The following is a 27,799-nucleotide window of genomic DNA, read 5'->3' on the forward strand; positions in this document are numbered from 1 at the left end:
AAAAACAATCCCTTCTGTATTTGCAATAAGCAAACAACTATCAATCATTTGTCTCCTGCCGTATCTTAGCACAGACAGCTTCTCGAGAAAAGGCAATTCTAGAAAGACACCAATTGGGTTTTAGGCTTTCCAGCCTTGCAGTTAATATTCCAGACCATCCAGAGCAGCATCATTTTCCTGTACTAACATTTTATAGGAATGGAGCAAAGAAAGGAAATAAAAACACTAGAACCATTCCTGTCTGGCAAAGTGCTTTCTATGACTTGGCACTGATGCTGTTGGCAGCTGCAGCATTCACATCTTAAATTAAAGGAAACATTGACATTAGGAAGGGATCTGATATGCAACACAGCCAGTACAGGCATCTGCCAAGAAAAGTACAGAAATGCACAAGGTCGGGACCTTACTTCTAAACCCCTTCAATCCAACCATCAACAAAATCCCCAGTCCAAATATTCTGGTGTTCTTAGCAATCCTTGGCAAGCTCTCTCTAAAAGAAGACTATTTTTCTGACAGGAAGCAAAGATAAATCATGCAGAAACAGGCCAATTAAAGACAGCAGCGGCTGAAAAGAGATCTTGTTAGCAGCACCGAGACCCCAAGGCTTGAAGGCGCAACAGCCCAGCTGCAGCCCCCGCGCTAAGTAGGCATGTTCAGGCCCTGTATTAACCTAACCCCTCTCCCCAGCTATGCAACCAGCATGTGTCTCCTCTGCCGACTCAGCTCCAAACTGCTGCCTTCTTCCTGCAGCTGGATTTGTCCATTATCACAGGCAGGACAACTCCCAGCGAACGCATTAAAACCATTCTGCCAGAAGACAACTGTCTTCAGTAATAATTATATGGCTATAAGAGATATAGCATTTACACAGTACCACCATTGCTCTTTTGATTAAAACACATTAATTGCAAGGAAATGCATTTTCATTATGGCATGCTGGTTTGGGTTACACACAGGTATAGGTTATATTTGTTCCCACTCTTCGATAGAAAGGCTACCGACTGCAGCAGCTGGGACCTAAGCTCAGATCCCCTGACAATGTTAAGAAGGACAGGCTCAGGTTCTAAATCCTAAAAAACGAATACCAAGACCAAAATTGAAAGAGATTGGCTACAGAGTCCTCTCTGCTTCTGAACAAAAGCAGTGTGATCTCAAGGAGCAACAGAAGCCTTGGGAATACCAGAACGAATGCCCACCTGAATCAGATACCAAGGAAGAGCTGTTTGGAGCAGGAGTCAAACATTTCGACCAAAAGAAATAATGGCTTTAGCACGCATCTTGCAGTTAGACAAAAATATCAACCCAACATTTCATGAAGGCTGAAGAATAAAGAAACCACCACCTTTCACCCACCACCATGGAAGGAATCGAGCGATCAACAGGATCTCACCACAGACAACCACAGATTTCAGATACTAGACAAATCAAGGGCAAAAGAAAGAAAAAGAGCATTGATCATGTATTCTGATTGAAACTTCAATATAACGCAACAGATAAAGCAGAACTATTCTCCCACTTATAATTCAAAATCAATAGTATCAAAAGTTTTTATAATCAATATTATTTACAGAATTTAAGCACATTCGTCATTATACTGTCAGAAGCAGAGATCATGTATTTTTAAGAGATACTGAAGCAAATTAGGTTCATATGCCAGACAATGGGAGAAGGATCTTTTCTCTTGAGGGCTGAAATGGCTTATGATAAGAGCTTTACTGTCCCTCCATTCCACCACAACTGCTCCTCTACAGTCTCACGGAAATCAGAATTGCCCTTCTAGGATTAGCCATACTGCCACTAAGAGAACAAGAAGCTGAAAAAATGTCAGTAGTGTACACAAGCACTGGGCTGATATATGTCAATTTTGGTTCTGAAATATGTTTGCAATATAAAATTACTTTTAAAAAGATTAATGAGATATAAGTTCATCTTCAGATCAGCCTGATTTTGAGATGCATACAATCCATATAAAACAAATCTTCTCTATTACATAAAAGCAAAGCTCTTATCTTCAGCTTGTGTTATTTCCCTCAAGCTACCATTCTCTCCAAGACAACAGAAAGATCAGCTTGCCAATTGCAAAAGATTTTTCTAAGATATTCACAAGGATACTGATTTACAAGGTTGTGCATTTTGTTAGGGTTTGAAGTAAGTCCTTGGGCTCCATGATACCAAAGGGCCACAAGGAATATTATGGCAAAACAGAAGGACCCAGCTCTCTCCAAGACTTGAAAATGCTGCTATGGATCTAATGTTGGCATCAATGGAGAAATTTTCCTTTGGTTGACAGTGACTACGCATGTTGTTCTCACCTCCCCAGACTGTATTCACAGCAACAAATCAGCTGCATCACCACTAACTTGTCTTTCAATTTACATTGAAGGTGCGAAGTAGGAAGTTCATTTAAGCATAGGTAAAGAAACAGTCACTTGGATCATGCAAAAGCAAGCAGAATTCATTTCCCAGCAAAGCAGAACATACCACTTCTTGTCTTGCTGGCTGGCTCCTGGGCTCCTTGGGAGGTTTTCTATTTCCACCAGGACTGGGGCAGAAGGAACTGCTGCTGTTAGGACAGGTACATTTGGCTTTGCATTCCAACTCTTTGGAGGCAGAAGAGAAACAAGTAAGTTACTATAAACTCTTCAGTTAAGCAATGACACCTTATACATAAAATATATCACCACTTTTTCTTACACACAGTGATAAAGCAAGGCTGTTTTCTTCCATTACTTCCACAGCACTGGATACCTATGACCATTTTTTTCCAGTACTATACACAACACCAGGATTGCAATGAATCCAAAGCAGCTCAAACAACTCATTTTGCAGAGAACGCAAAAGGCTGAGCAGTGCACCCATGTCTGTTTGCTTCCAGCTGAGATTGAGTGTTTAATGTTAAAATATAGTGTTAAAATAAACTGGATTTCCCATTTCCACCAATCTGTGACCCTTTCTGCAGTTGCAATACTACAGAAAGCAAGACAGGGTCTTTCCAAACACCAAGTCCTATTTTTTGATACTTAGAATGGTATCAAACCATTACCTTACTGTTTTCAGTGAAACGTGGCATTTTGTGCACAAGTACTGAGAAGACTGGTGTCTCAGATTTCCCTCAAGCTCAGAAAACAATGAATTTTTGCTAACATTTTCTCTAATTTGCAGATGTACACCCCTCTTTCAGAGTACTAGAGAAAAGTACTAGTACTAAAAAGTCTAGAGTACTTTTTTCTCTAGTACTTTTAGAGTATGCCCTTTGGTGTTAATTAGCACATACAATTAACGTACTTTGGATACTACTAACTCGCACACAAAGGTACTTTCTGTACCTATGAAAACTTGCATCTATAAATAGTATAATTTTTATTGCATAGAGGTATGGTGTATCTTCCTCGCACCAGGTAGTCACTTCTTTGCATGCAATTTAGTTAACTGTGCATAACTTTTCAATACAATTGGCCAGTATGAAGGGAATAATGAAATCCTCAAATCTGTTGAAACATCAAAATTGTCTTTAAAAAGAATGAAAGAGATAGGCCTTACTTGTTGTGATCCATTAGTTTGGGTAATAACAGCGTTGTTTGGAAAACTGAAAGGTAAGAAGAATTTATATCAGAATCAGATCAACAAAATATTTCTGAAGGATGGCAGAATTAAGGATTTAAGTAAGGATTTTCAGAAAGAAACAGAAATCTAATAAAGATGTTTTCAAATTACGTAAACATTCTCAAAAGAAAATTTGAAAACATGTTTTAGGTCAGCTGCCTCATTTTAGGTATGTAAGGGTATCCAGTTATTTTTTATTTTCACACGGTAGTTTATCTATCATTCCTGTTGTTTTTTTTTCCTTTCCTAAACCAGTTAAAGCTTAGAAAGACTTTCTGATTCAGCTGTAAGGCAGGGTGTTTTATGAGCAAAAACTGTATGACTTTTTAGTTGAATACTCAACAAAATGTGACGTTGTCAAAACTTTACTTACATAATATAAATAGTTTGCTCTGTAACTTGAACTCTTCAGATTTGAAGTTTCACATCATGAAATCATGAATTTCTTCTGTGTAGAAGCTCTAATGGACTGAATTACCGCTTCAGTAATTTCAGTCTTAAAAGCAGCCACTCGAATTTATGTGCACAGCAGTTCAGCATAGCATTAATAATTTTATGAAGATTTTTTATTCTACAAGACACACTTCAAATTTGCTTGTTTTTGAGAGATTTAAAAGTATTAACAGCCTGTGCAATAATTATGTATTATAAATCTTACACAAAGCTAGGTATTCAAGAAAAGATTCAAAACAAACATTTTTTTCCAGACTTCTAATCTTTTTAAAAACAGTTCCAGGATCCTACCATTAATTATTCTTTTGATTTATGGCCTCTGCAATAGCTAACCAACCTGGCAAGCTGACAATTTAAATAGATTTCTGTATCTACTTCAGTCATTCTTTAGAATTATTTTACTTAGATACCATACTACCAAGACCAAACAACTTGTTCCTTGTCTGCTTTCTAACATCACACCTTCTGCATTAAGAGCACGTGGAGGTTACCACAGAACAGCACCCATTTAACAGAAGCGTTAAAGAATGACTTCTTGGCAGCACATAAGCTTGTGCTGAGTTCATACCAAAGAGCAGAACAACATACATCTTTCATGATGCATTTCAATTAGCAATGCTCCAGTGTAGAGTTTCAGAAATGGCATTGATTGCTCTGGAGACTAACAAAACAATGCCACACCTATGTGGAAATCAGAAGACCATCGTCTTATCAGAAGGCAAAACTGCACCTTAAGTTTCTCTTCCCACTCTCAGAATGATCTAAGCAGCATGAAACTCAAACAAGGTCATAACAACACAGCATGACAAGAGTACTAATTAAACAGGCAGTCACAGTTTGCATGCAGAGGATCTTCAAGCACTTTAATGACACCCAGTGTTGAAGACAACTTTCTCATTTTATTAAAAGAAAAGCTAGCACTGAAGATACTTGCCCCTAAGGTTGCAAAGACAAAGAGACCTCCTCCACTAACACGTTGAACTGCTGTGTTAGCCTCACCTTTCCTAGACTTCTACCCTTATGCAAGAATCAGCCTTGCTTGCTAGTAACAAGATGTATGTCTCTAATAAGCCTGCTGTTTTTAAATGTTATTCTGACGTTCCTTACACAACTCCTGACTGCCAGGATGCTTAATATGTAACAGTACCTACAGTTTCTTAAACAAACAAACAAAAAAACACAGCTCAAAACAAAACGGAAAGGAAAAAAAAAAACTGGACTGAAAGCAAAACTGAGTGACTTTGTTCCTCTGCTAATAGATACATTCTTTCTAGACTGCTTCCCTCTCCTTCAGGAACAGTGTGAATATAGTATGATACAGTTTCACAGAAGCATTTTACACTACAACTGTAAGCATGAATGTCCACATCCAGAAAGACTCTAAGTACAGAAATCAAAAAGCTTCTCTCTCAATGTCAGTCATAAGTAATTCATAATTATCAATATATAAAAACAAATACTTTTAATAAAAATAATTGTAAGCGTAATACAGAATACAAAAACATCAAAATATTTTAAATATTTTACAGTATTTTCCCCTCCTCTGAACTTCACTTAATTATGTATTTCACTTGCATAGCCCAAGTAGGCAGATCTCAGCAACAACCTCATGCTTTTACTTGATCTCCTTACATGGCAGCATAGGGAACTACGGCTCATAATCAGCAAGAATCATAACTAGTCATAAACAAACATCATTGCTTTCCAGTAAGCTCCTCTGGCAAAATCTTCAATGTGACAGCAACACAGCAGCTTTACCTCAAACAGTAGGGTTTATTTAAAGCAAAGAAACACAACAACCACATCAAAACCACAGTTAAGAGGTTAACACTATCTGCATTTAACCAATATTATAACCTCCTGCAGACATGTGCTCAAACATAACTTACAAACATCAAAAGGAAAGGAAGTATTAGAATGCATCTTACCTTGTTTCTTCAAGTTTAGCAACATGTGCTGCAAAAGTATACATAAAGTTTTAATTAAATTTTAATTTTTAATTAGGTTGTCAGTCAAATATTAAAGCATATTAAATAAAAGTAGTAAAGCACTACCTAAAAGTATGCAACTATAAGACCAAGTGTTGCATGTAACCCCTGTATAACGTGTATAAAATTTAAATTGGAAAAATAAAAATAAAAAATCTCAAGAGCCAACCAACGAGTTGTATTTAATCAAGGATCTGAAAGCGTGCCTGTAGGTCACTTTTGACCTATGAAAGAAGGGAAATAAGAGACAAGGTATCACATGCTGCCAGGCTGTGGTAACGGACAGAATGCAGCTTCTAAGATCAAGAAAATATCCTTGACAAAAATTTCCAACCTGATTCAGAAATTTCAAATATTACCATTATCATGTTTCTGTTTTTTGTACACAAGTTTTACATCTTCATACAGAAACATACTGCACAATATTCATAGGTGTTTTTGCTGCCAGGAAATCTAGAATGACATGCTTTGGACACAAGCTTTTTCTGACAAATATAGATTACCCCCCAGCTAAGTTAAAGGAAACCTAATTTTCAAAATTCAAGAGAAAAGAAAGCAGATATAGGAAAAACTCCTATAAAGAAACTTTAAAGGATGTGATTAATAGATTGTCACAGTGGATTGTACATCTCAAAATGGAAGGTCAATAGCTTACCTTTTGTTTGTAGTGTTCGTCTAGAATATCTTTTGCTGGGCCTCCTTTCAAAGGATGCTGATCTCCTGGCTTTGTTGGTCTTGGTGGTTTGATATTCTGTTTTCCCACTAAGGATGCCAAGTACAAAACCGTAAGATTAATCACTTGCTTTTTATGACAGCACAGACTCTGCTCAGGAAAACATCACATTTCTATTATAAATTCATAGCTTAATAATCCGATCCCATTTCTAGTAAAAACATTTGCCTTTGCATATTTCTTTGTCAAAATACATACAGATTGAGATCACAAATCCTAGGAGAGAATAAAGCTAGTCTGAGAGAAGGGTGGAAAACTTTCCCCAAAGCAGCATCAAAGTTTTCAGTGACAGGAAACATGATGAAATGTTCCCATTTGTCTAGAACTTCCTTCTTTCTGACACTCCTCTTTTTTCCTCACCTTTACTACTTCTTCAAGCTCCTTCAACTCAACCGATGAAGAGGATAATAATAACTTGCAAGTTGCCTGCTGGGCCTAACCAACAAATGATGGTTCTGAAAATACAGCACATCTCCTTTTGGGTGGAGTCTGGCTGGGCTCTGCCTCCAAAGCCATAGCAGAGCCATGTTCTGCCACTGGTACTTCTGGTCTGTCTCCTTGGTACTACTGGTCCTTGGTTCTGACACACATACACACACACACACACGATAGTATTGCTAAAGTAACTGGAAATGGAAGCAAGGACTATATACACTGTATGGGGTCACCCTTCCACCACCTGGTGTATGTTCTTACCAACCCTAGTGGGGCTTTTAACAGCATCTAGTAGACCAGTCTGGGACTAGAGGCTACTGGGAAGTCATACTGGGAAGAATATACATAGGTACTGCCTGACGTGATGATTGGCATTATCTTAGGCTGCAGAAGCACTACTATGATTCAAAATCAGGAGTCAAAAGTTACACACTGTCTCCAGCTGTGCAAGTCAACCATACTTCCTCAGCAGTTCATTTAAAAAGGAGTGGCTTGATAGATGAAGGGGTCTATAAAGTCAACGTACTACATGTGCTATGTAATGAACATGAACCTCAAAACACCTTTGATTTCCTTGCGCGTTTTACGCACTGATGACAATCAACTAAAGATAAATCAGACAGTGTATGTGTTCAGAAAACATGATTCAACAAAAACAATAATTCAACTCACTCATCTTGCAAATTTCGCTCACTCTAGGTGAATGAATAGTAAGTTCTCTCCTATTTCCACTCATAATCCAAGAAAAGCAAGAAATGAAAGAGGATATGTGCCAACTAGTAGATGACACTGACCTGTATCGAAACCGGGAACCTAGCCGAATGAAGCCTGATCTACTTGAGCTTTTTTGGACAGGACCTCGGAGCCGGAAGAAGGCGTGATGCTCCACTGCACATTTCCATAAATGTTTGCAGGCTTTGGGATGATCCAGTCTAAAGACAAAAGTGTGCTCCTGCTCCTTTCCCTTAAAGCACACAAAGTGCAAAAAAGATTTATAAGAGGCATGAACAAGTCAAAGATACAATTAAGTGCAAGCCAAATAAAATGTTTTTATGGATACCTAAATGTATGATAAAAGAGAAATATTTATGGCAGAAAAATGAATCTTTTCAGAAGCTTTAACGCTTTAGTACTCGAATGTCTGAAGTTAGAAAGGGCTGGCACCTATATATTTAACAAGTCAATTATATGAATAACTACAAATGAGAGACATTATTATTATAGAAAGGTACTTCTCAATGAGGCTAACTTGGTTTCACTTCCTAATCTGATCTCTTCAAATTTCCAACGCTCACATTTTCATCTCAGCTCTGAGCAATTTCTTCCCACGGGAATAACTCTGGCATCTGTGTAAGGAATTCATTCCACTAAATGTGCTACCTGGTCTTTTTTAAAACTGTCTTGCACAATGCACCGAAACAAGCACGTGGTTTCCAAATTATCTAGCCTACATTAGTTTAATGAGGTATTCCCTTTTTAAAAACAGGGTAGGAAAAAAAGCAATTGAACCTATTTATTTTATATTTAACTCCCTTTATTCCCCACTAGAAGTCACAACCAAAAATCTTGGAAGGCAGCCACACCAATTCCCAAAACTTAAAGAAAGATCAGGAGCATGTAAACTAGCACTGTATAATCAAGACTGAGATGTAACTAGACCGATTGTTATCTACCTGTTCATCATCTTCAACAACAACAAGAGTGAGTTTATTCTTCTTGAAGTCAAGTCTTGTTATCTTTGGCCTGCAAGATGAACAGAAAAAGCAGGTTAGGCTTAGCTCTCTCAGTAACACACTGAGAGCTAGGTTAGACGTGCTGGTTCAAGCCTTTCTTTTTTTCCCCCTTTTTTGTGTGTGTTTTTAATTCATGCAGTAGGGCTTGATGATAATGGGGATACCAGCGTATCACTTCCAATTTCAACACTTCATTAGAAACTTAAAAGTAAGAAGTCAGCAACTTCCAAACAGTTGAATATATTAGAACTTAGAATAACAATTATGAGCAGAAATCAAAGTTCCCCTAAATACCTTTGCTTGCCTAGTCTTCACAAGTACAGGAGACTGAGTTCATAAGGGCATAAAGGCAGGCCAAAATAATTCTGTTTTATTAAAGAAGTGCAAAACCCCTGTACAGGATATCACAGATCAAGTCCTATGATGGCTCTGTTTCAGAAAATTCCAGCCACAGAAAACATTAACATGACGTGACACAGAAATGCAACCACTTTCCTTCCCACCCATCAAAAAAAAACCACAACAATTCAGAGTTTACGATGGAGGTACTCCCTATATTCTCGACTTTATAAGACACAAAAAACATTTCTGCCACTACACAAATGTTTCTCTGTGAATTTTATAAAATTGGACTGGACTAAGCCAAAGTAACTACTTATGTCTTCTTATGATGAAAGATATTTTTGGACATGAAGATACTCACAGGCCAAAGAATACTTTTGCAGGTACCTAGTGCTCCCAGTGCTCTCACATTTTAAAAATTAAAATTAAAAAATGGGGTAGTGCAAAAGAAATGGAGGAGTAAAAATATAAATTGTATCTTAACATACAGAGAGCTTACCAGAAAAACAAACCAATCTTCGTGTCTCCTTCAAAGACAAGAACTCCGGTAGGGGTTAATCCCAGGCTGTAATCATTGCCATCTCTTGCCTAAGTGCAGCAAAATAAAGATTATGCTTTTTTTTTCAGTGTTTGATCCTCTGTCCAAATTATTCTAGCGATTAATATAGCTTATTTGTCCAGTGTTACAATTCAACACATATAGGCTTATTCAGTGCAACAAAGGTGTCCTAAGTGTTTCTGCGTTCAATGACTTATGCAATGGAGTTTCCAGTTTGCAATCCTTCAATAAGACTAAGTGGAAAAATTAAAGTTTCCTCATTTGCCTATGTAATAAGCACCCTGTGCAGTTCACTACACTTCCTTTGCCACAGGAGATCTATTTTTACCTGCAGTTTTTCGTATGATAACTGACTGAACCCCTGCCAATTTAAATTTAATTACTGTAATTTTCACATAGCTCTCAGTCTAAATACAAACAGTAGTGCATACTGTTGTGCACCAATCACACATTTAATATAGAGCGGATATGTTTGGACTTGTACCTTGTAGAAACATATAAAATAGAGTGGAATATTGATGTAAAGTCACATCACTTGTTACATAGTTTAGATGAGCACAATATTCCTATTTTTTCCCCCTCAAAGCTAAGTCTCCCTTGAAATGCTAGACAAAGCTAACATTACCATTTCCAAAGGTCACCATGCTGTGTTTTAAACATACCTTGACTATGTGCATGTCTACACCATACATTTCCAGCCACTTAGCTTTGTTTAAGTAGTTAGTTTCAGCCTGTGCTGGTGTTTGCCCCCTGAAATAAATTTTTTGCCATTAGGAAGATGCCTGGAAAAGCACAGAAAGGAAAAACTGGCACATGAGAAAGAAGAAAATAAATGCCTAAAAGGATGTGAAAAACCTAAATGCTGTTGACTCTCGTTCACTTAAGTGAACATCAAAGTCACTTTTGTAGGTTTTAACCTGAAACCAATGCAGCAAAAAATTGCTGCATTTTGAGATTTTGCAACCTCATCATTTTACTCAGACTTCTGGAAAGCTTCATTTTCACATTATATCCTCTAACAAAATATGACAGAATCATATTAGAATTATGTTCTTCTAGAAGACCACAGGAGAAGCATTAGCAGTATTTTTTTAATACATTCTCTTTATAGAAAAATCAACACAAGACTTGGTTAGCATGCACTGGAAGATCTAATACCTGCATTCCTTCCACTTCTCAAAAATGGCTAGTTCCATCTCCTCTGTCTGAGTAGGTACAAACCTGAACTCAGACACCAGCTCAGGGACATGTTCAGCGGGATCATAGTCTCCAAGTTCCGCTATAAAAGAACAGCATTGTCAAGCAAATTTCACCATGAAGACAGAAAATATTAACAGGAACTTCTGTGTACTTTTCTAGTTAATCTAAAATACTAAATTTCTTTATTGATCTCCCCCTCCCCTCCTCAGTACTCCCACTAATTGCAGCATCACCTTTTTTGACAAAGGCACCAAAAAAATAATCCTATAGTATACACAAAACTTTTGCATTAATTTTTTACAACGTGCTGTTGATAAATCAGTTTAAAAACATCTTATGAAGTTATCAATATCATTGAAATTCATTATTTTTCTTGCACAGCTTTCAATATTTTTGTCACTGAAGTCTCTACTGAAACAACAGGTGACTAAAGCTGTAATGGAATTTTACCTTATTAAAATATCTTGAAATTTGTAAAAAACAAAACCAGTTCTGATAGTTTTATATAAAGTAACTGTCCATTCTAACAATCACTTTTTTGGTTTTATAATCATAAAACCCTCCTGCTAAATTTACTCTTGTGTGAGGGTATGATCACACAGCTGTTATTTTTCTCATTCCTTTTCATCTAGGAACATAATAAATGCCCTACTGGGTCAGTCAAATGGTTCATCTAGTCCACGGCTGCATGCTCAACAAGGGCAACAAGAGATGCTATTTAGAGAGCATACTGGAACATGCTAGTCAATGGGTGTGCCACATCAGAAGCGCAACCTTCTTTTTTCCACTGATGCTAATGAGTCCAGCTTTAAAGACCAATGTATGCCTAAAAAGCTGAAACTCAGAAACCTTTACAAAAAAGGTCCTGATTTTCAGAGTCACTAGCATTTGCTCCTCCCACTGATTTCAAGATGTTACTTGACATTCACCTTGTATCCAAAAAATCAAAAATAACTCAAAACTTGTGTGTCCAATAAATGCCAATAATAATTCTGACTGAAAAAAAATGCAAACTACGTATGTAATGTAGGGGAAAAAAAGTAATGTATTTGAAAAGTTCTTGAAAACTCAAATAAATACACGGAGTATTCCACTTGTACAAAAATTACATCCAAAAAGCTGTTTCTTGGTTCTTGGTTTTTGGAATTCAGTGAATATATTAATAGCCTTTTCACCCCTCTACTTTTTTTTTTTTTTTTTTTTTTTTTAAATGCTGACAGAGGAAGTCTGTAGTTCTATAATAATTTACTCCCACTAAAACGCCTGCCTCTGTTGAAAGGAATGCTGTCAAAGCCAGCTTAGGTTCCAGCTGATTTAAATAAAAGTACACAGCTGTCAGACAGTAAGATTAAAGCCCTGCTACAGGCCTCATTGTGCAGAGAGGAAAGAAAAGACTACCACAGAAAGCAATGTATATATGGCCTAATTAGATCACTTTGTTTTTGCAAAAAGTTATCCACGGAACATCTTAAGGCTCTAACAATACCAGTATTTCTAACTACAGAATGTATTCTAACTGTTTTTCTTCCATGCCAAAGAGCAGGGGTAAAAAACAGGTTTCCTGAGAGTTTAATGCCAACTCTCCATACCTACGCTTGATCAAGGCTATTATTAGCTCCTGCCTTAAGAACAAAATGTGTTTTGGAAAACACATTTTGTGTTTTATTTTGGTGACTTAGTCCTGTTACCTAACTCCTGCTAAGTTAGTGCAACAGTACACTGGTTTGTAAGATGAATGTTGTATAAAAAATTTGTGTACCACAAGCACATGGCACATCTTCAGTTTCCCTCTTCTGTACAACAGCTTTACGGCACAGGTTTTGAGATTTTTTTGTAGACTTGCAAACTGGTTTGAACAAGGCCACACTGCAACAGACTCCAAAAAGGACCCAAAAGCCTACTCTAGCAGATGCATCTAAACACTTCAAGCCTCCCTGCTTTCGTGGGTCCCCCTGCTTGAAACTACAAACTTCGCATTTGTTAAGATGACACCCTCATCCAAACAACACAAGGCATTGGCCATGAAGATCAATGATGTACAACTTACACAAGTAACCAAAGGCCACACCACAGCTCTTGGAAAAGCCATGGATTTGGGAGTCTCAGCTGGAATCAGAAGTCAAAGATAACTCATTAAGAGTCTCAGAACATTCAAACATAGTACTATAGAGCTGAGAAAAAAATATACTAGGTCACCTCTCTTGGTTGAAGAAGGATCTGAAATAGTAGCAAGTGCAGTTCAGCTGTAAATGTTCATGTACAAGAATGAGACATGTGGTGTTAACACGTTTCTACAAACATACAAAAGTCAAAAGCCGGGTAGTTTTTATACATATGAGTTTTCAGTTGAGCTCAGACCCACAAAAAATTGTATCTGATTTGCACAATGAGGAAAACACACAGTAGAAACTGCATCATGGAAAAAAAAAAAAAGTGGCTTGTTTTCCTGTATCACAGCAATTTGGAAAGATAGCAAACCTTGTAGCTTGTGTAAAGGTGGACAGGTTTGCATACACACACATGAAAAAACAAATTTAGGACAAAGCTGTTTATGTTCAGAACCCCCTTGTACTGTTTCCTGAGGACTCAATTTTCTGTACACACTATCAGCAAAATTACAAACACAAAGAGCTGTGTTTGACGTTGGATTACTGACATTTGGACAGAACCTGTTTTCTGGATATCACAAGAACAGACTAAAAGAACTAGTAATAGTATACCCAAAGCTGTTCACACAACTTCTTCCTTCCCCACTCACACCTACTCACCTTGCATATTATAAGCTGCCAACTGGACGGCTGTGTCAAAAGGACATTCCAATCTGCCATAAAAGAAATGCCTTGTTAAAACCTCATCTGAAACTAGCAGGCAACTCATATACCTGACAGTGACAAATGGTCCAAACATTTGGGGTAAGGAAGTGAAAAAGGAGTAGCAGATTTTCACCAAAGTAACAAGAGATAAGTAAGCATTCCTCTGCTGCTACTCATGCACACAAAAGCAGTATTTTAGAGAAAAAGTTACATTACTTAGTAAGTCTTACTAGCTGTCCAAATGTAACAATTTAATAAATCCTATGGTAAATACACTGTAGTTGTCTAGAAGACTATTTAGTGGGAATACTTACTTTCCACTAAGAATATCCAGTTTTAGCTGCAGAACAAATAAATACCTGCAGGGTTAAATGAGAAACAGAAGTCATTGATTAACAGTTCTAATGTATCACTCAGCCAAAAGACAGCAGTTGGAGCCTGAAAAATTGAAGTCACATACTCTTTACATGGGTTTTCATGACTGAAGAAACTACAAAGGCTTTATCAGTTGGGTTAGCATGGCACACGTGTCAAATGAAGTAAACACAAAACTAGAAGTTACCAGAAGCTGAACTACAGTGCTGCATGTAAAAAGAAACTGAATACCTAAATAAGACTCATTTATAACCCCAGGATCCTACATGGGCAGACCTACAGAAAGAGATCTGGGAGTGCTGGCTCAGCATGAGCCATGGGAGGTTCAGACTGGATACTGGGTAAAATTTGTTCTCTGTCAGGGTGGTCAGACATTGGAACAGGCTTCTGAGTGAGGTGGTTGATGCCCTGGTCCTGTCAGTGTTCAAGAGATGTTTGGGCAATGCCCTCAATGACACGCTTTTACTTTTGGTTAGCCCTGAAGTGCTCAGGCAGTGGGACGAGGTGATCTGTGTAGAACAGTTTAGTTGCTTATTGACCTTAGGTCCCTTCCAAAGAACAACTTGCATCTTCTACATTTTCTTCATTACCCATAGACATTGATCTCATTAGAGAATGAATACTTAAAGTCTCTCAAAAATAAACATTCATGATACAGATTGGCTGGTTAAAAATCCTACCCAGAAAGCTGGCTGCAAAGTGACAAAAAAAATAACCAGTAGGCTGCAGCCTTCTCAGACAATTGATTCTTCAGAGCCAGATTTCTATCACTGCCTTGTTTATTTAGAATTCCTCTTCTTGCTTAGAAATTTGCACGCATTAAACAAAAAGCACGTATCCCCCACTGGTGTGCAGCACCTAGCCTTCTGATCCAGTACCCACACAGCGCATCCCTCCTGCTCTGTTGTGGCACACAGCTTTCCCTTCACAACAGAGGTCGCCTTATCAGCTATAGGGCTGACTTCAGCCATGGCACCTGATTTGAATTGCACTGCAGATGAAGAGGAGCCTCACACACAGCCAAAGATGTTTCTCTTTCAACTGTGATGTTCACCAAGACCACATGTGCCTCTATCTCCTTGTATTAACATATACGGGCACGAAATGCATACAGGCATTTTTCCTACAGGTCCCTTGGAAATCCATGAATGCTTTGTCAAAGCATTTATCACCCAAAGCTGGCCTCTAGATGCGGAATGCATTTGTTCAGTACTGACCATGGATATGAAAAGAATGAGCACAGGCTTCCTGTATGGAGTGGGTGCGACCAACCTGTGCTTATCAGCCACACACCACCTGCAAACTGTTCGAGCATACTTCCCATGCTTGGGCTGTGCTGCATGACCTCTGGCTGGTGGCATCTGACGGATGGGAAACTGGCAGAAAACATGAGAGGTCTGCACCTGTGGAAGCTGACAAAGGCCTCCAGCTGGGTGTCCTGCCACACAAAGGAAAGGCAGAACCCTTGGAAAACCACTGCGACATCTGTAACCTGTAACAGAGCTCCCTTTCCCACCGCTTCTTTGTAAAATAGTCTCGAGACAGAGGAAAGACTTGCTGCACTCCTAGTCTGGAGGATTAGCTAAGCAGACAGACAGGGTTTAGAAGCCCTCAGGTTTCAATTCTGCCATGCTAAAACCTGCACAGCAAGGTCTGACTGGCAGAGCTCAGTCAAGGTGGATGAAAACGTTTCACGCTGGTAGGCAGACAGAGGTCTGAACTTTTTCTATTACTATGATTTTCAAAGACAGTCAGCTGTTGATTCAGGAACATATATCATGGGTAAAATACTCTTCCCAGGTTGCCAAGAAAGAATTAAAACAGTTATAGCACTGTTATCACTTGCAAGCATGAAGCTGCTCAGAGTACATATGGCTGCACAGGGTAATGCTACTATAATCCTCCTGGTAGCACTCCTAGGGATTTGGCTAAAGTGCAGATCGAAGATTCACACAGATAAACCTAAAAAAAACAAAAACAAACAAACGCACTTCACACTCTCACAAATGGCTGAGGGTATGAAGTGTCTACATCTGACAAGAAAACATAAATTTGTTTTCTCTCCAAAATGGATCATCAGCAGTGGTGACAACAATGCAAAGAAATGTTGTCTTTTACAACAGATTTATACAGCTGACAGATGGTAAATTGTGTTCTCTTTCAAAGCACCCCAAATATGTCTCAGTCCAACATGAAATGCAGCATTATGAATGGTATGTAAAACACTTTTAACAAGAGAAATTGCTGCTTACCTGATAATACAATCCTACGCAAACAGTACTGTCAACCCACATCAAAACATAGTGGTAAAATAGTTTTTCTCTTCACATAACCCTTAGCAAAATATCACAGACGTAATGAAACTTAACTAAACTTATTTTTTGCCAAAGAAAAGCCCTAAATTGCAATTCAATGCTTTTCTGCTTAGAAAGACAGGATGAGTGCATAGAGCTTAAACTAAATACATTGAAAGCAGAATAAAGAAAGAAACATTATGGCAGTTCAGTAAAAATTCTGTCCATTGTATACATACAGATCAGTTGCCAGAGCTGCATAATGAAAAACAGTGCATCAACTAATACAGTAAATATTTGCATCTTTTTAAAATACATCTCATTTATTTCATAAGAGCTACATTAGATACATGTATAAACAGTCAGGTAAGCAACCAGCTTTAAGGAATTCTCCAAAATGCTTCAAAACTGTTTAAATAAATAGTACAGAAACATTTTCCTGGCCTTATTTGAGCACATGACTGTCTCTATCACAAAATTCCTCTTACCTCGTTAGCTCTTCACGCAGATTGTTGGGCTCTGATGAGTAAAACTTTACACGAAAATGCAGACAATACGGTGGGCCAACTGCAAAGAAGAATTCATTTGAGACAGCAGCAACAGCTACTGGACCAGACTTATTTTATTACACAGAATCACATCACAAACATTGACTGAAATTGGCCCTATCCTACCACAAGGTCTTAGGCAGGAATCAATTTGTAGCAGGAAAATGCATGAAAAACATCAGGATGAACATACACTTAAACAGATGCACAAAATAGTTTTATATTTATTTTACAAGTCAACCCAACAGATGTATCACATGAAGTTGATCTGTCTTGCCAAGAGCACATAAATCTAGGTTAATCCTCATATTTAAGGACTCCATCCATCACCAAGAGAGCTGTGGATCTTGGCTCTGCAGTCATTCAAATCCCTAGGTACTCTGTTGGTGTCTGTAATGCCTTTCCAGAGCTCTGGGAAAAGCCCACTGTTGACAACTTTGGCATGCATATTCCACTGAATTTTAGACATATTTTAGGGGTATATAATAGACCCTTTTGGGCAAGAATCTTTTTTTTTTTTTTTTTTTTTTTTTTTTTCCAGAAACCAGAGAGTTAACCCAGCAAAAGGATGGTTTAACAGTTCTTAAAAATGTGCAGCTCTCTCTGTTGATTCTTGCATTTGACAGGAGGAATTTTCTCTGACTGTGCTTCCAAAATTTTTGTTTTGCTAATAAAGCATCACAAATCCCCGAAGACTTCCCACATCAGATAGCAAGGAAGCTTCTGAGCAAAATCAGTTGATGTCACAGATTACCTAAGCACGGACCACTGAACCAAACAGGCCACAATGAATGCTTGCGTAGCTAGTAATGACTTGAGGGACAAACACAAACAGATCAGGGCATTCTGAACCACTTCAAGGGATGAAGGCTCCATGACAACTTTTCCTATAGGCAGAATAAAGATCTGTGATGCTAAAGCATCTTCAGCTGCCTTGTCTCTATTTAAACTATAATTAATGAGCCTCTAACATGGCTCATTAAGGACATTAGATGAAAGTAATACGAACTGCAGAGGAAAGAGGTCATTAAGCAATCAGCAGCAGCATGCTGGGTTGGGGTTTCAGTGCCTACGTTACCCCTCACAGAGCACACAGTCCCTTCCTCCCCACCACTTCAGCTCTGTGCCTCCTCTATGCTCAATGTGAGATCCAAAGAGAAAATGGAAAAGACACTTACTTTTCACTTGCTTTTTAATGCTTTTTGTGTTGTCCAACCAATGCTGAAAAACAAATTACTCTCATTGAATCATCAATAACAAAATCTCACAAAAACCCCACAACATATTCATTTGTGAAGATGAACTATTTGCTATTGCAACATGCTCAAAACAATCTAATCTAATCCAGTCCAGATATTTCACGATTCATAGTTCTTAGGGCTTGTTGAAGATACTGTTTGTAATGTAAAAACTTTGTAATGCAAAAAGTTAGCACCAGAAATATCCTGAAGTACCTTATCTAAAGCCAATCTTCCAGAAAGTATTATCTACTTGGAGGAAAAAAAAATAAAAATAAAAAAATAAAAAAATAAGTATTGACAAACTACTCAAATCACTAAAATTGTCACCCTGTCCAAACAAACAAAACTGTTGGCACATTAGTAGTTGGCCAGTGACTGTGCGCCAGAGAGGCATAAATTGTAACTCAGCTTTCTGACTCCGCTGTTTGTGATCACTCCGGTGTGGTGAGGAGAGACAAAATAAATACTGCTGTCTTTCAGTCATTTCTTTAGGTCACTCAAGCATAGTAAATAACAGCAACGCTGTCTCTGTCTGAACATAGGGTCAGCTCCACCCAACTGTCCAAAACCTATTCACAGCTGACATTTAGCAATTGCTGCACGGGAGGACAGAAGTCACTGCCTCACCTACTAATACTAATGATAAGCTGTATACTAGATGTGGAGGCTAACTCTCTGAAGACAAAGTAATGGCTTCACTTACACTGCATATGAAAAATAAGCTAGAGGTGGCAGGTTGAGAGAAACACCTACCTGTAGATGCCATACTTCCTAACATCATATATTCTCACTGCTGAAGTGTTTACACCAGGAAACGCAGCTGGGAAACTGACATCCAGCTAGTGGTAGGGACCTGCTTTGCAGTGCTGTGAATACACAAACAGCTCCCTCCTCTGAAGGAGGTGACTCGGTTCACAGGGAACACAGCACCCTGTTCAACACCACAGCGCTGGCTGAGCAGCCAGAACAAACCACCTCGCACACCGTGTCCCGGGTGCTTCACACTGCCCAGGTAACACCACCTCATTAGGCCGATCCCAAATGTCACCTTGAAACTAATGCAGATGAATTATACAATTAGCAACACACCTTTCGTTCAACTACGTGCCATGAAGTTCACAGCGGGCCCCAAGTAGGACAGAAAAGCAACAGGGGTATGAGAAAGAACCGGTATTTTCAGGTTGCAATGCCAAGTGCAAACACGTTCCTGTCCTCGGAGCAGCCCTGCCTGCTGCAGGGAGTGCATAAAGCCGACCTGTAACGCAGCCAGGGCACGCAGTGGCTGATACATTAGGTGCAGACCAGAACAACTGAACCATCGAGTGCTGTGGTGCGTGCACCTGGAAATGCTCTTAATAGTTACTGAAACAGAGCTGCTACAGACAGCTATTTGAAATGTTATCTAATGTATTTTTTAAATAAAGCAGGAACCTCAGGAGGAATGAAGCAAATATTTGCCTACTTTGCTTATAACGCCAGTGAAATGGAGTTGAACGTTTTTTTTGTTTCTTTAAGAAAATGACACCACCTCTCTTCCTACTCCACAAACTCACTTGCTCTCAGAGACAAGTGACTTGCTCCTTCCTCCACCCTAAAAATATACAATCTCTCCACCTGAGACTTGCAGGTGATTTAGACACAGGAACAGCAGAGAGAGCCTTTTGTAGGCTGCAGGACTGCCTGTGCACGCCTGCCTCATCCCTTCTGTTTTCTCTCATCTCCTCCACATTCCAGCGCAAGGCAGCTGAGAGGCCCGAGACAGGCACTGACAGCAATTTACTCTGCTCAGCTCTTTACCAGCACTGCCTACAGGAGCCTGGTTTGGATGGCATGGGTGTGCTGGAAGAAGGGAGACAACTGCTTTCGAATGGAGGGGAAGGAAGGGAAAAAAACAACACGCGCATGGACACACACAGACAACAGGAAACTTAAGATTGATTCCAAGTGATTAAAAAGGAATTCAAGTGGACCTGGCAAAAAGATCCTTTAAGTTTACATTTTGACAAGAGTTTGTTCAACACAGCCTACTCCTGAAATCCAGAGATAAAGTTCACTAAAACAAGAAGCAATACAGACAACACACCGGACAGAGCACTGGAAGTCACTACTAAAACAGTTTGCTTCTTCAGAAATTAAAAAAAAATAAAAAAATAAAAAATAAAAGGGAAGAGTAAACAAGTTTTTGTTGATGCTGCTTTTAATTACAATGATGAGGCTAAATCTGTGTCTCATGTCAATTAATGGCTGCATACTCAGTGGCAATGCTATATGACCATTTTCAGTATTAAGCACTGCAGTACACAAAGTAACTGCTAGAGTAACAAAATTATGCTCTACAACTCCAGTAGGAATAGCAAGTATTTGATGCTTGCAATCTGAACATGTGACTTAGGAATCTGCCACCTGTTAAACGATCCATGTCTCCTTATGAGAAACATGCAGTATGGCTAAAGGGAAAGCCAAAAGCCCAACAAGTTATCAGCTACCTTCACATTTCCCATCACTGGCCATGCTGTGCTGTTCAATGTCAGTCTGAATCAGAGCCACTCAAATTAACATTTTTTTGTTCCCTTAGCTTAACCAGGATTCAGATCACACCTGGTACACTGTGAACAACCTTGAAAATACCTCCTTCTGCCACCTCTGGCCTCCTAGTGCAGGGAAAAGTAGCTCCTCCTAACCATTAGACTAGCAACGAACATAGAAATCACATGAAAATGACAATTGTTTCCCTTCACAACTTGTTTCAAGAACATGTTTAAAGAACCCAGTATCCAAATCCTAAGAAGTAAAATGTGTTTTCCTCCTCTGTTCTGCAAAAGGTTTAAGACCATTTTCACTACTAGAACTGCAACCCAGCAGCAGCTGGAGTCCTGCTAGTCATGAAGTGTGTGTCAGATTCTGAACAGTTAAATTATTTCCTCAAAAGAGAAACGTGCTCTACAATTACATGCTAAACACTAAACTCATCCCAGAAATTCTGAAAAGAAGCCATGAGGCTTACAAATATGCATAGATACACAAAGACTTTCTAGCATTCCACTTGAACACAAAAGAAGAAAAAAACAGGAAGTAAACATGCAGCTAACCTTCTAGGCAGGACTAAGTGCTCAGCCAGAAGCATCACCCACATGAAACTACAACTGCAAGTGAAAGAACTGTGGATACTCCTGACAAACACTGCCCTGCTGCTGTTTTCAGAAGTGTTTGCTCTCAAAGCAAACTGTCTGGTACTCGCAAACACAACCATATCCCTCTCAAAAACTCCTCATCGCGGAGCTGACTCACAACCAATTTGAGCAAATCAAGTAGGTACCCTGCTCGCTAAGACTATTTCCCAAGCAGACGTGAACAAGATGACTTTTGCTCAAAAGAATGTTGAGTTAAACTTGGGGTCACTTTAATAAAACAGATAGCTTCTGCACAGACCATAAATCAAGAAAAAGAAAGCTTTCTTTTAGCATTTTGTCAATATTAAGATTTAACATTTAGACTGACTGCTACTCACCGCCACTTGTGCGGAATCCATGAACCTTAATCCAAAGTAGTCGCTTTCTATAAGGTCCAGATGATACATGATCTGCTCAAACAGGAGCTGGCCTTTGGCTTTTTTCTGAAAATACAAAAGGATTTAATACTTAGCAGGTGTATCTACTGTAGCATCTACCTTCTTTTCTATTCATTGCAATTTCAGAAGTAAGAGGACTCCAAAATTAAGTTTTTGACAATACAACCTGTATTTTTTCTTGTATTGATTTTTTTTTTCTTGTATTTGATTTTTTCTTGTATTTCTTGTTTTTGTGAATGACAAATGTACACCCCACAAGGAGCATACAGAATAACCTTTTTTGAAAAACATCCACATTACCTTGCACAAGGCTGAAAGTGTCAGAACATCACTTCATTATTGTCCCTTTTAGGCTTTCCTTATCCACAAAGTTCAACAGGACTGGAATCATAGCTAGCATAATTGACAGTAACTAATACAGTGGAAAATTTTCAGGGTGAATTGCCCCAGAAATGGCTACTGTTTGCTAACTAGGCAATTCACCAGTGCTGAAGTGGGTAGGAAAGCACACAGCATCGGGCTGCAGCATTCCATTAGCAGGTGCTTTTAGCGACTGCCAGGAAACTGTCTGGGGCAAGGAACTTTAACAAACAGCCCTTAGATAAGGCATTTACATAAAGCTCAGCTTGTAGGTGCAAAAAGCCACCGCATTTGTTCATACATAATTTATGAAAAAAACTTAGCTCTGGTCCCAAGCAAACATAATTTTTACAGAGGTGATGTAAAAAATTAATCTGATGTTTTCAAAGAGAAAGCATGTAAATAACACCGAGCAGCTTCTATACAACATACATTTTTCATGCTATGAACTCCTTCACAATAATACACTGAAAGAAAAGCTTAACTCTAACACTTGAAATGCCTAAAAGTAATACAAATACATGAATAAATTAAGGACTCAGAGTACAAGCCCCGGTGCAGAAAATAATTATTTTTACATCTAAAGAAATGCAGAGTAAGCATAAATCCTTTCTGCAAGGAGTTAAACAATTTTTGTATTTCCATAGCATCCTTCAGTCTTTTATCTAATATTTATACATTCACAACTTCAGAAATGGGCTTTCTAAGCATATTCTATAGTATGCCATTAATGGGCATACTATAAGATTTCATCCACCCCTCAAGATTCTTGGCCATATGGGAAGAACTTCCGAAGTGAACTGAACAGAATGCTTTACCCTAGTGTCTGAACACCAACACAGACAATGCTCCAAGATGCCCATAGTTTACAAAAAGATTTTCAAGAATAAGCCAGAATTCTTATTCTCAGAAATAATCGAGTTCAATCACTGAATTATAATGATGTAAGAAAAGAGGAATACATAATTTGCTTCCTTCCTCTGCTCTGATCTTCAAGTGTTTTATATTTAATCTGATAATCACAGTCACTGGTTTACCCTGTGCTTCACTTAAATCCAGAATGACATTTCATAGCCCTAAGTAAAATTGCAGAAAAGTCTGCAAACCCAATCTGCCTAAACAAGTTCTCTTGCAGTTATTTATTTCCAAGTCTTGGAGAAGGCGGGGGAAGAGGAAAGCAATGAGATCAGCTGCCAACTTCACACGCAGTTTCTTCAAAACACTGTACAACGAGAATGCTGGGATGCAGACCTCACCAGACTCATTCAGGGCAAGTTTTTCTGTTGGCTTCAAGGAAAAAGCACTCTTTAGGCAGCAGCATTTCCATTAGACAGCAGCAAGACTCTCCCAGCAGCAGCCTTAAGGCAAATCACCTACATATAAAATGCATTTCTTCCACTATTTGAGACAGTGACAGATTTCTGCAAAGAGCAAGGCAGTGAGCTGTTGATACTTTCTCTCAGCATGGGATGTTTTCTTCCTGAGCAAATAACACGTAAATAGAAGTGGAATTAATTCCGCATTTGCAAGAGCAAAACTAGGAAAAGGCTTTATTTTGCACCTGATTTAAAGGTAGAAGAAAACCTCCACCTTGTTGCACAAAACATTTTAGATTCTTCCCAATTCTTCAGTAAGTCTTTTCTTAAAACTGTAATTAACCCATTAGCTCAGCCAAATCCCAAGATCTATATATAACCCTCTCAGGGACAAACAATGAAGCAGCTGGGCTCGGACTGGGATTTCTGCACGTGCCGTCTCGGGCTGCCAACACCAAAACACGCCCGTGTGCACCCACCCGTGGGTGGCTTCCCCTGCCAGAGGAGATCGCCCTTCTGGCAACCTCAGCAAAGGACTCAGGGGCCACCAAAAGCAGACCCAGGATGCCTGATGTAGCACAAAGTCCCTGAAGCACAGTGCTGGAGCAACAGGGGAAAGGTTTCCAGGGCTGCTGGCTGTTCCATGCCGTAAATCAGCGGGGCTGTCAGCACAGAACTCATTACGTGGTGCTTTGCATACGACCTGGAGCCGCGGTTGCTGTATTAGGTGGAAGTCAGCACAAGTTTCACACGCTCTTTAACGTTAAGTTCAAGTTCTTAAAGGCACACCGAAGTCCTCCTCCTTTATATTTAAGCAACCAGCAGACAGGAATGGCACTGCTTTGGTCAGCTTTTACGACTGAAGATTAGCCGATTTGCATGTAATAAACCTGCAATCTCCAATGTTTTCAAAGCTACACTCCTACTACATCCTCTGGTGAGAAGTTCCCCTACCTCCCCAGTGGCACCATTCAATTTAAATTACATTTTTATCCTGCTGCTGCCCTCCACTCTTTCCTTTCCCCACTCTTGCAGCAGGGCTCAGGTTACTCTCCCAGGACAAATATTTTCAAGCTGCTCAGTGGTGACAACGAACTATTAACTACTCGCTCACAGGCAGTCCAGCAGCGGCTGGTTCTGCCTCCAGGGGACAAATTAAGCTCCCCATGGGTTTGTAATGCTCTAAGACCTGACTACTTGATTTATACAGTTTGCTGTACTCCGTAGGAAGCAACAGCAAACATCGAACAGCAGGAGAATCGACAACCGAGCTGGGAAACTTAAATAAAACATATCACTTCTGGAGGGCAGAGCATCTAGGGGTTTTGCTATGGAATGAGATCAAAACATCTCCTGAGCACCTTGGGGTAAACCCTGCCCTCCCTCCCTGATTGGGAAGGATGCTCCCAAACACACCCCAGTGACATCTCATGCTGCCCCCTGCCTCCTTCTCGGGTCTGGAAGGTGAAGGTTACCTGATAAAGAAGTGGTCTCAGCGCCAGCCCCAGCCGGTGTAGGCCAGCGTGGATGAAGCGACGCTGACTTCCAGCAGCTGTGGGTCTGCCCCTTGTGCTTGCTTGTCAAGGCTTTTATCAGGTTTTTATCATGGCAAAGCACTTCCAACTTGCAATACTTGGGGAAAAACAAAAAAGAAAGAAGCCCACCTAATGAATTTACTAAAACGTTTAACTGAGAAGGATTTTTCTCCTCTGTTTCTTTCATTAAGGAGACCCCCGTACAGGATGAACTCTGAAAACACGACAAATAAATAGGCTCCATCGCTGGGGGACTTTGCCCTCACGTCTCTGCTGCTGTACTTCCGATCTGTCACAAGATTTCTTGAAATAATTGTGTTAATACTGCTTGTTAACAGCGATTAGGAGAAGCTGTTGCCTTCAGCAGCCACTGAAGAACAAAACCCTTCTTGGCTTTTGCCAACTTATAAAAAGGGTTGCTGTTCATGTTCCTACCAGTTTCCTCTCAAAAACACCGTTTGCCACCCGGAGAGGCTGGGGGCGCCCACTGAGGACTTTCAGTCACTAGGGATGCTGGATGCCACCCATGCACATGTGCGGGTCACGGCAGTGTGGGAGCTGCAGGTGAGCCTGTCCACTTCTTATGAAGCTAAATCCCCTTTCTACCAAACTACATGCTTCCAAAAATGAGCCAAGAGAAAGCTCTAACAGTGAGCTTTAAGCAAATAAATAAATAAAATAATTTAAAAAAATCTCTCCGATCATGAAAACAGCCCCAATAGTTAACACCGTTAGCCATCAGGGCTTGCTGGAGAACTGGAGGGTTAAAACTCAAGGGCAGTGTTCGAAGTACGGAGCTGATTTCAACACCCATCATAACTGCAGGGTTATTCGAATACTACACAGGATTTTAATGTACTGTGGCCAGGCTTGCTGAACCTACAGATAAAATGATAAAGATTCAAAACACTCCCACCTGTCAGCTTGTTTTGCCAGAACTCTCTTATTTATCCCCTCCCAGAAACCCATTTACATCCTGTGAGGTGGGGTTTGGGCTCTTCTCCCAAGCACCACGTGAGAAGACAAGGGGAAATGGCATCAAGTTATGCCAGGGGAGGTTTAGGCTGGATATTAGGAGACATTTCCTTACTGAAAGAGGTGTGTGGCACTGGAACAGGCTGCCCAGGGAGGTGGTTGAGGCACCATCCCTGGAGGTCTTCAAGAAATGTGCAGATCTGGAACTTAGCGGCACGGTTTGTGGTGGACTTCAGTACTAGGCTAAAGGTTGGACTGGATGGTCTCAGAGGTCTTTGGAGAATGATTTGATGATTCTGTGATTTCTGGTTACACATTTGATTGCATAGCACTAAGGCTTAGCAATTAAATCCCTGCCCCAACAGACTCTCAAACACCTCAGTTTGGTGTTGCACCGTGTATTTCCAACATTTTTACCATCTCTCGATTTTCTTTTTAACCAGTATCTGTCCTGTAGAAAGCACTCTACATTTTGCATTTACAGTTACAAACATTAAGCAAGCAGCCACATATCACAGGGTACAACTATCACAGCACACCCCTCATCCTGCAGTCAGACCAACGCAGGTCACCTCCCTCCACACAAAAAGCCATCGGCACTCCTAGCAGCTTGCTGGCAACTTTCATTGGCAGTCCAGAGAGATTTCTTAATATTTTTTAAATAATCACCACTAATACACTCCTCTCAGTCTTATTTTGTAAGCATTACTCCAAAATTGTAAACAGCTTAGCTAATTCCTGCTACTCCACAGAGCTCTTCAACTGGTTTATGTAAGACCTTGTTTTAATGACACTTGATTATAACAAGGACAAAACCATCTCATTTTGTAATCTTCATACTAAATTTCATGCATGTATAAGTAAGGCGGATGCTAAGGTGAAAAGCTGCTACGATTCAGACGGCTCCATCCTTGCAATTTGGGTCTTGCACCTTAAAGAGCTTCTGCCAGGTAGGTAACTTCTGCCTGAAACTTAGGCTGTGTGTACAGAAACTGGAATATAATTAATATAATTCTATTATCCATGAGAAGATTATGTAAATTATGGGTTATGTGGGGTCAGCTTTGTTGTTTTTATTTTTTTTTTAACCCAAACCCCTGGTTCCAACAAAGTATGGCTTCCCACGCTATCTCTTGCTGTCGTGGGGCTGCCCTGGTTTCTCCCCAGAAATCCATCCACACATTTGTTAGAAGGTGCATGTTTCAAATGTATTCCTTTAATTTCATTTATGAGATTTCACAATTTTATTCCCTTTATCCAGGCTACCTTTTCCCTCTCCCTCCTATTACTTGACTAGCATAACGATCAACTGTTGCTACAATAAATATTCCAAGTATTAGACCTTTTGATTGAAAAATCCTCCCTGGCTTTTGAGCTTTGGGAGTTCTGGAAGTACGGTGGGGGAAAGACATATTTTAGTATTATTGCATGGCAACAGCACTGCAAGTAAAATAGCGGATGGAGGCAAAACAGAATCCTCACCTCCCTGCAATCACACTGTTAAACACTACCCATGGGCTTTGAAAACTTAGAAGACAATGCACAACCTGACTTTTTTGCTGTCCAAGTTGAACCCAAGATAACAGAAAAAGGCATGAATGATGAACAGTGTCAAAAGCAACACAGTTAACTGACACCATATATTTTTAAGAATTTTCTGTGGACAAAAATAAGCTTCTCAGTGTTTTGTTACACATGACTGCGAGTCTGGCAAAAATCACTGAATGC

At 39.5% G+C, this 27,799-nt stretch overlaps 1 protein-coding gene across 1 annotated transcript in view; it reads right to left on the bottom strand.

Annotated features, from left to right (window-relative positions):
* Nucleotides 1-27,799, bottom strand: part of EPB41L5 (erythrocyte membrane protein band 4.1 like 5) — a 48,704-nt gene that overhangs the window by 17,758 nt on the left and 3,147 nt on the right. Inside the window, exons 2-15 of the mRNA XM_084289599.1 lie at nt 21,826-21,930; nt 18,255-18,297; nt 17,017-17,095; nt 14,174-14,218; nt 13,815-13,867; nt 11,005-11,125; nt 10,509-10,596; nt 9,787-9,875; nt 8,886-8,955; nt 8,007-8,176; nt 6,700-6,806; nt 5,985-6,012; nt 3,541-3,586; nt 2,482-2,600 (exon numbers count right to left, since the gene is read on the bottom strand). Coding sequence (XP_084145725.1) covers nt 2,482-2,600; nt 3,541-3,586; nt 5,985-6,012; nt 6,700-6,806; nt 8,007-8,176; nt 8,886-8,955; nt 9,787-9,875; nt 10,509-10,596; nt 11,005-11,125; nt 13,815-13,867; nt 14,174-14,218; nt 17,017-17,095; nt 18,255-18,297; nt 21,826-21,930 — 1,163 coding nt within the window. The remainder of the gene's footprint in view (nt 1-2,481; nt 2,601-3,540; nt 3,587-5,984; nt 6,013-6,699; nt 6,807-8,006; nt 8,177-8,885; nt 8,956-9,786; nt 9,876-10,508; nt 10,597-11,004; nt 11,126-13,814; nt 13,868-14,173; nt 14,219-17,016; nt 17,096-18,254; nt 18,298-21,825; nt 21,931-27,799) is intronic.

The sequence above is a fragment of the Netta rufina genome (assembly GCF_964035555.1).
Source record: "Netta rufina genome assembly, chromosome: 6".
In the NCBI taxonomy this organism is placed as follows: Eukaryota; Metazoa; Chordata; class Aves; order Anseriformes; family Anatidae; genus Netta; species Netta rufina.